Source organism: Notothenia coriiceps, unplaced genomic scaffold (assembly GCF_000735185.1).
Source record: "Notothenia coriiceps isolate Sejong01 unplaced genomic scaffold, NC01 NC01_scaffold00015785, whole genome shotgun sequence".
Taxonomy (NCBI): domain Eukaryota; kingdom Metazoa; phylum Chordata; class Actinopteri; order Perciformes; family Nototheniidae; genus Notothenia; species Notothenia coriiceps.
In genome coordinates this window covers 90,246-102,632 of record NW_011348486.1, presented here as the reverse complement: position 1 = coordinate 102,632, position 12,387 = coordinate 90,246, and the positions used below count along the sequence as shown (strand labels likewise).

General features: G+C 39.9%; 1 protein-coding gene across 1 annotated transcript in view; it reads left to right on the top strand.

Moving 5' to 3' along the window:
• The first annotated feature begins 1,092 nt into the window (after nt 1–1,092).
• LOC104949188 (chromodomain-helicase-DNA-binding protein 6-like) overlaps nt 1,093–12,387 on the top strand; it is a 27,232-nt gene continuing 15,937 nt past the window's right edge. The window contains exons 1-5 of the mRNA XM_010775495.1: nt 1,093–1,130; nt 5,004–5,157; nt 6,900–7,049; nt 9,931–9,996; nt 10,152–10,213. Coding sequence (XP_010773797.1) covers nt 1,093–1,130; nt 5,004–5,157; nt 6,900–7,049; nt 9,931–9,996; nt 10,152–10,213 — 470 coding nt within the window. The remainder of the gene's footprint in view (nt 1,131–5,003; nt 5,158–6,899; nt 7,050–9,930; nt 9,997–10,151; nt 10,214–12,387) is intronic.

Below are 12,387 nucleotides of genomic sequence, written 5' to 3'. Positions count from 1 at the left end.
GACATTTTAATTGTCTGGTATTTGTAACAATATTCCCTAAAAGGCACAATCACCACGAACACGGCCAAAGCTAAAGGGTCAAGTACAGTAACTACAACTAACTAACGTTGTAGCCTCTATGGTTGTAGCCTAGCAGAGTGGACAAGTTGCTGTTAGCTGTCAGTGAGGCATGTACATGTCGATCAAAGTGACCACGCCATAATTTATGCAAAAGATTTAAGGGCTTAATATTAATTAAACAGATGACTTGAGAAAAAATTCACCCCCCCAATCCATATTCATGAAGGGGGGATCTAACTATAGCCTACAGAGAATATGTTTTTTTTAACCACGATGTAAACATGTTTAATTCTGCTCTAAAGTTGGGCATTTTAACATTGGGGTCGATGGAAATTGCTCCCTTCTGCAGACTGCTCCTACTGGCCACTAGATGAACTGCAGTTTGAGGCACTTCCGCATTGGCGTCCCGGCTCTTCCCCAGAGTTTGCCGCTTGGTGGCAACGCAGGTGGTGATGGTAGGGGCACAAGGAGCTGTGCCTCGGAGGACAGCGTTGGTGGCGGCCGCCTTGATTAGTCAAGGCTTGGGCTCGCTAACTCAGCCCCGGGGTTTGCCGAGGTCAAGCTTGTGACATTAAGGCGTGCTGCTGCAACGGCAGGTGCAGGGTCGCCAGCAGCACCATTGGCTGCAGTTCTTTCATCGCTATTTCGTTTTAATACATCCTTAGACCTTTTAAGCCAATTTCTGATGTCCATTTTGTAATTCAAACAGAAATGGGAGTCTACAGAATGCACAATAAACAATAAACAAATCCAGAATAGGCGGCAGAGTGTGACGCTTTGATTGGTCTAAATGTGGACGAATCACAAATCACAACAGACACATGAATTTATTTGACGTAGCATGCAATAATTTTTTTTAGTTACTATCTGACATCACATACATCGTAGCATAAAAGTCCACGTTTATTTATATAATTTAACAAATATATATATATATATTTTTTTAATTTTATTTTTATAAATAATAAAATCGTGTTTATTGGGGGAGGGCAGGAATGTCAAATGGGAGGACCTGGCACGGCGCCGGGCATGATGACGGATGTTTGTCGGAAGGACTCCTCGGACCAAAAGTAATGGGATTTCCGCATTGGATATCGGTATATTGCAGAAAATAGATGATCTGTGGCTAACAAACGTTTATAGTACTTACACATTATTATTCAGCAGGTTAATCTTCACATTTTACCATTACTTGATGGTTTTTGAAATATAAATTAAATTGCTAGAGGTAAAAAGCTAATGCTAGGCTATAAACAAAAATCATCACGGACACACAGCATCACCACCGCTAAGTTTAAAGCGAACTCGTTTCGGTGTGGTGACATTTAGTAGTTTATTTAGTTGCCTGTTAGCGACCTCTGTTTTTAAGATACATACAAGCTTCGAACATTTACCAGTGGAGTATTTACTGAGGTATTTAATGTCATAGAACAAAACAGGAAAATCTCTTCAGCTCGTGTTAACAGTCAACTTTATTTTAGGTATCTAATCACAAACGCATTCAAAAACCGTTGACTTGCAGACGAGGAAAAACTGGAAGTACTAATTCATTTCTGGGTTTTAGGACTCACTCCTGTAATACTGCATTATTGCCAAAGTTTGGGTCAATACATTTAATCTGCTATGGGATAACAAGTGAAGTGAAAAGATATCAGAGACATCTTGATTCATGACTTTTAGAGTGTATGCGTCATGTCAGGATACCAGTCACATTTTGTCTGAGAGTCTGAATTCACTCTAAACTAGAGAGAAGTACAGATCAGAAAATATACTACTGGCTGGTGTTCAAGAGAGAAACGTTGAATCAGGGTTATGATATTTTTATGTGGAAGGGATTCTTTCAGACATCTCGATATTTAAGTAGAAGAGTGAAAGAGTGGAACGTCGGAAATAACGTGTGAGAGATGAGTCACTGATTCAGTTAAAAATGGAAAGAGCAGACTGATGAGACGCAGAGAGAAAAAAGTTGTGGATGAGTTGAAAGAGAGAGAGAAGAAGTGCCGACATAAAGAAAAAAGGATTGGGGAAATGGAGAGAAGAGAGATAACAATCACTGCTGTGAAAGAGAAGGAAGGAAGATAGAGAGATTGCTGATAAAGGATGGAAAGCAAGAGAGGTAAGGATATGAAAGAAAGGAATAAGGATAAGATGGAAGGAGAGATGGAAAACGGATCAAAAATGTTTGATAAAGGAGGCATTGATATAAGGAAGCCTGGTGAACTTTGCTGAGTCAGGGTCATCTCCAGGTCGAGCCGGTATCAGGTCATGTTTTGTTCGAGATAATAGAAGTGCTCATGCAGTTTTAAATCCATCTTAATTTGTTGCTTTGTCTTCCCTCACTCATTAACAAGGACAGCAGTTCTATCTTCTCTGCCACAGTTTCCAGTTACGTCTTGAATTCACCCGTTGCTCGGCTGTTAACATGCCAGCTTCATTTTTGAATACCAAATATATCTCTGAGGGTCTGAGAGTCTGATTTTAGCAATTTGAAGATCTGGCAAACCTCACAGGTGTCATGGAGGAACACATAACAATTCAAATGAATAATTGTGCTTAAAATAATCACATGTGTACAAATTACATAATGGACATTGTTTAAAAATATAAAATAAACTTGTATTTACTCTTGAGAGATTAATAAAATATTTACTTTTCTTCTTCTTCGTTTTCTTCTTGGCAGGAAAAGTTGAATAGCATTAATATGCATGCAGTTACTGCCTGCATAAAGTAACTCAACACATTTTTGTGGAAAACTAAAAATGATACTCTCACTGGCACATTTAATGCTATTTTTTTCATTCTTTATTTTCTTTATTTATATTGAATTTTTATAAGTTGTAACTTTATGCATAATATACAAATATCTTCCATAAAAATGCTGTTGTTTTTAATGCTTAAAGTGGACCTATCATGTATATTTGAAACATATATTGTAGGGCCATACCTATATAAAACATGCCTGTGAAGTTTTTGTTTCAAAATACCAAACAGATCATACATTTTAGCCATGCCTCATTTCCTTCTATTTGCTCTATTCCAGCCCTGTATTCACAAGGGCTGATTCTGTGGCAAATGAGCTGCAGCTGACCACGCCCCCCTGCAAAGGAGGGGGACGAGGCACGAGGCACGAGTGTCATGTTACCATGCTGTTACCATGCTTTTACCATGCCACGCAACCTCTCATTCCTCTGATAGGTGGAGAGTTGCCCATATAGGCGGAGCACCCCGTTTCTGACGTCAGAACAATTTCAAATGTCAAAGGTCTGATATAGTTCTGTGTATAAGCGATGCTTCACACACAGGGTCTCGGTGTGCGATGCATCAGTGACAGCCTTCTCTTGGTGGGGTCAGACGGTCAAATGCATGTTCAGCAAAGTCAAACTATCTATCTTTGTCTGTAGAAAAGACATGAATGGACAGCTCCCTCTGAGAGAAGCTGCTTCGTGTGATGAAGAGGCGTGTGCATTTGTGTCACACTTTCTCACTGCTTTTCATTCAGCGGACACATCAGGCTCTCTGTGCACATACACACAAGCATCAGACATTTATTTGGGGCAGATTTAAATACCAAATTCAATTAAATTTGAACATCTATTCTTCTATCTCTTAGATTTAAAAATATAGCATCATTCACTTAATTATATAAACAAACATTATATCAAAAATGTATATTACAATTTATCAATTGTTCCTCTTTCTGTTACAGAGTTATTTTGTACCAGTCTTGCCCTCAGGCCCTGCACGTATAAATTACCTTTTTCTTTTTTTAATCAAATGTAATTAAATAGACCAGCTAATACTTGTATGAAAGTCATAATACCTAATGCTCATGGGTGAACCTAGTGTAAGAAATTAAGAGCTAATACCTCAAATGTTTTGATTTTAGCTACAAAAAACGTGTTCAATTAGAAATCAGCAGTTTGGTTTCTGGATAATTGTTCTCCCTTCTTCCCATCTTAATCAATTTTTTTTGACTGAGTGGATGTATTTATCTTAAATGTCCTGTTACTTAAAAACCCAATGAGTCCAAATCAAATCCCTGTATGCTTTAATGAAGTGCCGCCTGAAAGGATATGCCTTTCACTCAGATATGTCACACAGCATAACCTAAAGCTGCTCTGCCATTGCCTCTGTCTGGAAGAAAAGCGTCTGTCAGCTGAATGTGTCACACACATGCAAATGAATGATTAGTCCACCACTTCCAAAGACATGTAGTAAGCCGGGACCCTTTCACATTCATGCTCTGATTCTGGTTCAAATCGTGCTCCGGCCCTGTGGCCTGCTTTTCACAATCAGATTCACAAAATTGTATTTAACGCAGAGAAATTGGGTTTTGTGACAGTTGCTCCATTTAAGAATGAAATACAAATAAAAAATAAGAATAAACAGAAAAAAAGAAATAGAGTAAAACCTATTTTCATAGTATTCTCTTTATATGTGCGATAGAAGGATAAAATAAAAATAATGGCATTTACATACTGTAAAAACGTAAGTAAAATGACCAATACAATTCAAAGAAAGAAATACTTAAATATATTTATACAAACAAAGAAAGTTAAAGCACAGTGTCAAACTAAATATAAAATAAAAGTATTTTGTAAAAAAACAGTAATATTAAAAGTTCACATCATACCACACAATATAATATGTACTGTATATTCCAAGCTATATATATAGTGTTGTATGAGCATGAAAAGTTCTTGATGCTGGAAAGGCTTTGTCTGATGATGATGTTAGAAGTTAGCGAGAGTCTAGTTCCCCAGCCAGTTCTCCTCAGTGATTGGCAGGTGGCTGTCCTTTGTCCTGATGATTAGAAATAAGCAATACTAGAACAAAGTGAGGATAAAACATTTGTTCTGTCTTAACCAGCTCTGTATAAATCCTCGGGGAGCAGAGGAGTGTCAGCTGCTGTTAATTACTCACCAGAGTTCCTCTCCTCCCAGAGATCCAGGCGCAGCGCCGGTGGAGAAGAAGAAGAAGGGCAAGAGGAGAAACCAGGAGCAGGCTGCCAGGGAGGGGGCGGAGAGTGACGACACTACCTCAACGCCAGCCCCCAACCTGGGTGGAGAGGAGAGCCAAGACCCCCTGGATCACACGGTGAGTGGACCTGGAAACACTGCACACTGTGGGCTTTATGGAACAAACTAAATCACATTAAATAAACATTAATTTTGTATTTGATGCCTGCAACACATTCCAATAAAGCTGGGACAGGGGCATGCTTTCCACTGTGTTTCATCACCTTTCTTTTAACAATAAGCGTTTGGGAACTGAGGACACTAATTGTTGAAGCTTTGCACGAGGAATTATTTCCCATTCTTGCTTGATGTACGACTTCAGTTGCTCAACAGTCCCCGGTCCCGGTTGTCGTGTTTTGCACTTCATAATGCGCCACACATTTTCAATGGGAGACAGGTCTGAACTGCAGGCAGGCCAGTCTAGTAACCCCACTCCTTAACTACGAAACCACACTGTTGCATTGCAATACGTGCAGAATGTGGCTTGGCATTGTCTTGCTGAAATAAGCAGGGACGCTCCTGAAAAAGACATCGCCATCCAAAACCTTAATGTACCTTTGACTTTTAATGGTGCTTTCACAGATGTGCAAGTTACCCATGCCATTGGCACAAACACACCCCCATACCATCACAGATGCTGGCTTTTGAACTTTGCGCTGATAACAATCCGGATGGCACTGTTCCTCTTTAACCTTGAGGACACAACGTCCATGATTTCCAGAAACAATTTGAAATGTGGAGTCATCAAACCACAGCATACTTTTCCACTCAGTCCATTTCAGATGAGCTCTTTAACTTGACTTGCTCTTGTAGATTATAGCGACGAACTGTGTTAACTGACAATGGTTTTCTGAAGTGTTCCTGAGCCCACGTGGTAATATCCTTTACAGAATGTTGTCGCTTTTTAATGCAGTGAGGGATCAAAGGTAACGCCCATTAAATGTTGGTTTTCGGCCTTGTCGCTTACATGCAGGGATTTCTTCTGATTCTCTGAATCTTTTGATATTATGGACTGTAGATGATGAAATCCCTAAATTCCTTGCAATTGTACGTTGAGAAGCATTGTTCTAAAACTGTTGGACTATTTGCTCACGCAGTTGTTCACAAAGTGTAGAACCTCGTCCCATTCTTGCTTGTGAACGACTGAGCCTTTCGGGGACGCTTCTTTTTATGACACTCACCTATTTCCAATGAACCTCTCCACCTGTGGAATGTTCCAAACAGGTGTTTTTTGAGCGTTCCTTAACTTTCCCAGTAATTTGTTGCCCCTGTCCCAGCTTTTGTGGGCTGTGTTGCAGGCATCACATTCAAAATTAGTGAATATTTGCAAAACAACATCAAATGTATCACATACCTTGTCTTTGTAGTGTATTCAATTGAATATAGGTCGATAAGGATTTGCAAATCATTGTATTGTTTGAATTTCCAAACTTCATTGGAATTGGGGTTTGTAAGTTAATGTACAAATGTGCTTCTGTCCTTTCTTTCCTCGTTTGCTTCTTGATCATATCCTGTTTCATTTGCTAACATCGTCCTGCCTCACTTTATTCTCTGTGCTGTATTTATCTCCTTTCTGCTCTTTCACCTTAATATTTGTCTTGTCCTTTTCCTGGCTCACATCCCCTTTTCCTATCTACTTCCACTCACACTTCCCCTTCCATTAACACTAATATCTCTGTGTATTGTATCCTCTATTTTCACGTAAATCTATTTGTCTTCCTAACTCTCTTCTTTTCCTTCTTCATCTTTATTCATACTGTTATCACACCTTTCTCTCCCCTTTTCCGCTTTACTGACCTGTCGTTTCCTCCTGTTGTTCAGAAGCGGCGTTCTGGACGTCAGGTGAAGAGGAGGAAGTATAACGAGGATCTGGACTTCAAGGTGGTGGACGATGATGGAGAGACTATCGCAGTTCTTGGAGCCGGTCGCATCTCAGCGCTCAACGCCACGGCGCTGGCATGGCAGGCGGAGGTGGGGAGGACACACACTAACCCCTTTGTTCATGTTGTATTACTCCGCTCCTCTCTCCTTTCAGTTTCTCTCCTCAATGAACAAGTCATATAGTAGAGTAACGCAGGAGTGAGTCTTAAAACCAGCAGTTTCCTCGTCTCAAAGGGTTGTGGTTTGATTCCTCAAATAGGGCCTTTGGTTAACACAAGCTTATGAGATGTTTTGTTCTACGATATAAAACAGGTCAGTAAACCCCACTGGTGAACGATGAAGCTTTTACGTGTCTTAAAAACAGCGGCTACTAACAAGTGGCTAAATGCAACTACTGAACATTAGCCGCCTTTAGCTTAGCGGTGGTGACGCGAAGTCATGCTTCATGATTTGTTTATAGCCAACACTAACTTTTTACTACTGGTGATTGCATTTACGTTTACACTATTCTACAAGTGGTCTTAATATGTGGAGTTTATTGTGCTGAACAAAATGTATTAAGTATCATAAACATGTGTTTGCCACAGAGCTTATTTTCTTAAATAGTCAATAATCCAATGAAAAAAATCCCATTGCTCTTTGTCGAGGGAGCCGTTGTGATGTTAACACATGTCAATAGTGCATCAGTCTGTGAATCAATAATATCCAGTGATTGAATAGAGTGCTGTCCACTCTGGACATGCGGGACATGAGGATGTTTCAAATAAAAATATTTTCCCGGGTTTCTGTCTGTAAAATCTCCACAAAAACTTTGGAAGCATTGAATAATCTATTTTTATTTTTATACAATGGTGGAATTAGTAAATGTACTCAAGTAATGTACATAAGTAGAATGTTGGGGTACTTTTACATAAAGCTTTTTTATATACTGTAATATATAATTACCTTCTAATTTACTCAGTACTTTCCAATTGGCTCCATATTGACAAATAACAACATAAAAAACTCTTTGTATATTCTAATGATATAAACAGAATATTATAATATCATTTAAAGAGCCTGTGACAGCCTCCCAACAACTGTTGTGCAATGAAATATTGGGCTACTAGTCATCTCGAACCGTCAGTTTAAAAAGAAGGTGCGATACCGTTTCGATAAATATCAATAATTTCAAACATCCCGAGGAAATTCCTTCGACTCATTTTGAAGTTTTGGGGGAAGCCGGAAGTGACGTCAATGCGGGAACGCTTCACTGTGCGGCGAGAGAGCCAAACACGGACAAAGTGTGTTGTCATGCGTAGAAATGGTGAATTACTGAGTTTAGGCACGTTAATAACGTTTTAATGAAGTTGACTACAGTATATTCATATTTGTCAGTGCTTTCATGTCAATTCGGCAAACATAAACATAAATGATCGTGGTGAAGATGATGATTACATTAGGATTAAAAATCAGTAGTGAGAGCTGCTGAATTTACTCCCGTCGGATGTGATATAAAAACAAATCGATTATTTTTGTAGTTGTAAACTCAAGTGGATGAAACTACATTTATTAGTGCTTTCATGTCAATTCGGCGAACATATGATACATTAAATGATCGTGAGGATGATGATTTAAAAATCGTTTTTTTGAGCCGGTCTGCATTTCCTGATGAGAAAACAACTGATGCTTTTTGTAGTTGTAGTACACTGACATGGATTAAATGTGTGTTTTTTTTTTACCACAATGTTGGGGAAATTAATGGATAAAATGCACGGATTATTATTATTATTCCGACTCCGATCGGGACACTAGGTCCACCGTTTCCCCGCAGCGAGGCTCCCCCCGTTGACAGTTTACGTGGGCTGGGCTGGGTGCAGTGGCGGACTGGCCATCGGGACGAATCCCGATGGGCCGGTACCGAAGTGGGCCGGTCGGATAAGTCACTAGCACATCCCCCACTCCCCCCGTTGACAATTTACTAGCGGTACCGAAGTGGGCCGGCCGAGAGTCCCGGGATGATTTTTAGTCCCAGTCCACCACTGGCTACATGACCGTATGATCGCCCATATTGACGCACCTAATTCCTAAACTTCTAACAGATACAACATAAACCGATCCTTCAGCCTCATATGAGCTCTCAGACACGTTCAAAATTAAACTGTCATCGCTGTCTGAGCTTGCTGCTGTGTGCCCCATCGTGCGTTTACATGCAGATGCTGGGATCCTGAACGGTGCAGCTGGAGCGCTTGGCCCGCAATGACGTCACACATAATTTGGCGGGATTTGAAGAATCCCCGAGAAGATCCAGAATATGGTCAACATTGAAGGGCAGATTAATGGTTATCAAAGTACAAATATCCAAAATCAGTTCAGTAACGGTTTTCAAGGGGACAATATTTACTCAAATGTATGGGTTTGGATGATGGGGGAAACTCGTGTCACAGGCTCTTTAGTGATACAACACCTACTTTCACTTTTTATACTTAAGTAGATTTAGCTGATGATACTCAGGAAATACTTGTATACTTATTATGGAGTGTTGGTTATTGTGTTTTTATTACTTTTACTTTTCCACTACTGCTTTTATATCACCACTCTCTCACCGTTTTAATGTTTGACAACAGAAAAATCTTAGTTTTTTTAAAAAGGCATCTGAATTTGGGAGGTTAAAATGCTAGATTGACAGGAAAACCGACTTGCAATAAACCCTAAATCCATGAAAGTTAAAATGTTTTAGAGAGGTTTATGTTTTTCCTGTTTTGGATGCTGTTGTTCACGCTGCTGTTGAACTGATTTGTATCATCGATGTTGGACAAACCATTAGCGCTCAGTATGCTACATTACCTAATGATTTCTGCCAGAATTTAGTGTAATACAGATTTGAAATGGTGTGATGTGCTTCTGTGAAGGCTGCTGTGTGATCACACACTCTGTCAACTGACCTTCATCAGTGTAGGCAGCTAATGATTTCTGTCTTCCTTTCCCTCAGGAACCACCTGAGGACGAAGCCAACATCATTGAGAAAATTCTGTCCGTCAAATCAGTAAAGAAAGAGGTGAAAGACAAAGGACACACACACACACACACACACACACACACACACACACACACACACACACACACATAAATCTACTCTCCTGCTGCTCGTCACATATTTATTTCTGCTTCACTGAATCCGTCTCCCCCCTCCCCTCTCCCTCCTCTCTACAGACTTCATCAGAGGAGGACCAAGTGGAGGAGACAGAGGAGTTTTATGTCAAGTACAGAAATTTGTGAGTGTCTTTTCATCGTTGCTTATTCACACCTTCACATTAGACATCTATCCGACACCCTAAAGGCTTTATTTATTGTAAGTGCAGCTTCAGGAGAATCTTTCCTGTTCTGTTGTCATTGGAGATTTTTCCAAACAGGTGTTGCACTGTTTTCAATTACTTTGCAATATGGTAACCTGCTATCACAGACCTTTGTTTTTGCTCATTCCTGCGTGTATTTGGACTGTTAGTGTAACCTAAAGCAGGGGAAACCCATGTGGTCTTTTGGCCATGCTGGCATATTGTTTGTGAAATTGAAACATGATAAGATAGTGTTCAGTCAGTGTGAGTCTGTATCAGATCAGTGTTTCCCCTATATACAAATAGCGGTGCCGCTGCTAGGGGGCGCCAGCCAGGTACCCAAAACAAATCAAATATATATATATATTTTTAATTAAAATAATAATAAGTGGCGACCCTTTTTTCGTTTTTGATTGTTTGTTATGTGGATTTGTAGTATTTGTGTTACTGTATGTTCAATAAAGGTGCATTTTTGCTAAATCTTGAGACATTGCTACTGTATGTACTGGCAGGGCCGATTTTTGACGTAGGCGCTGTAAGTGATGAAAGTGGGGGATGTTGGCTTATCAGGCGCCCGCAGCTCACAGCCAAAGTGCGAGCGTGGGAGCGAGCGAGGGAGCGAGAGAGAGAGGGCGCACCGGTACCGGCGCTGTTGTTATTAGAATCTGGTGCTAGCTGCGCTAACGGATATAAGAAGTAGATGTTTAGAGTGTTTAGATAGTTAATTTTAGTCTAAGTTATCTCAGTGGGTCTCAAACAAATATGTGTTTACAAATTATGTAAACACATATTTCCAAGGCACTCCTTTATAATTATTAGGATAAATAAAAACAGGTTTGAAATCATTCCAATGTAATTTACTATAGGAAAGTTAAACCAAAAATATCGTTTAAAGTTGGAGATGACACACAAAATGATGCATAATTTAGATTAAATGTTAACTGGTAAAATAAGATATAAAAGACAAAATAAAATAAGTTACATTTATTTGTTATTGGCTATGGTAGCTATTGGTTATGTTCATATACTTATTTGAATTATTAAAATATAAATCCGATCTTTTTCATATGGTAGTTGTACCCCCCTGGATCAGGTCTTCTCAGTAATTGTGTGCTCAAAGTTGCACCAGATTGAAGCATTTTACTTTAAAATGTTAAAATAAAATCTTCCCGGTGGGGCATATCCCCGGCCCCCCTAGAGTATGTGACGTGTCAATAAGTTGTGTATTTGTCTTTGTAGAGATTTTTAATATTGTTCTCTTATATAATAACCATCTCGCCATTAGGCAGTCAAATTGGCATAGGAACCGGCCCTGCTACTAGGCCCTCAAGAGCTGCTTTTCTGTGCTGGCAGACACAAAACAAATGTTTATCTCGATTGGAAGGTGTTGAGTTCGATTCCCAGCGTCACCATGGTGTCCTAGACTAGATTACTTAATACACTTATTTCTTCCCCGATGCCCTGCACCTTTGTAAAAGCAGCTCTGGCATGAATGGGCGAACTGCTGACTTGTAAATCTAAAAGGCACTGAGGGGTTGCAAAATCTGGGGAAAGAGTTATATAAAAGCCAGACCTTTTTACCGCTACGACCAACCTTTTATTGTATGTCTGTGATTGTTACGCGAAGGCTGTGGTTGTTTACCCAGCCAGTTTTTTTTTTTATTAAACCAGAGGCGTTGGCTGTTACGGTTGAGTGATAGGAAGCAGGACCCAAATGCAGATAACTCTGATTAACTTTATTTCAAGGATAAGATAAAAATAGCGTTGGGACAAGAACAGACCACTCAGCCGGTGAAACTCGACACAAACAAAAGACGAACCAAACAGCTGAAACACAGGAAGAGACACGGGACTAAGATACTAGGAGGGTAATCACAGACGGAGAAACAGCCGGGCAGGGAGAGACACACCAGGAACTAACGACAGGGAGGAAAAAACACGAGGGAAAAAAGACCAGAGAATATACCAAGAGGAGAAAACATGACAGGAAACAGCAAAACACCCAAAACAAGACATACAGAAACGTGACCATAACACAATAATCGTAACACGTGCTCTCCTACCTGTTACTGCAGTTACGGGTCAGAGAAGCTGAAACAAATAACAGTTCGATA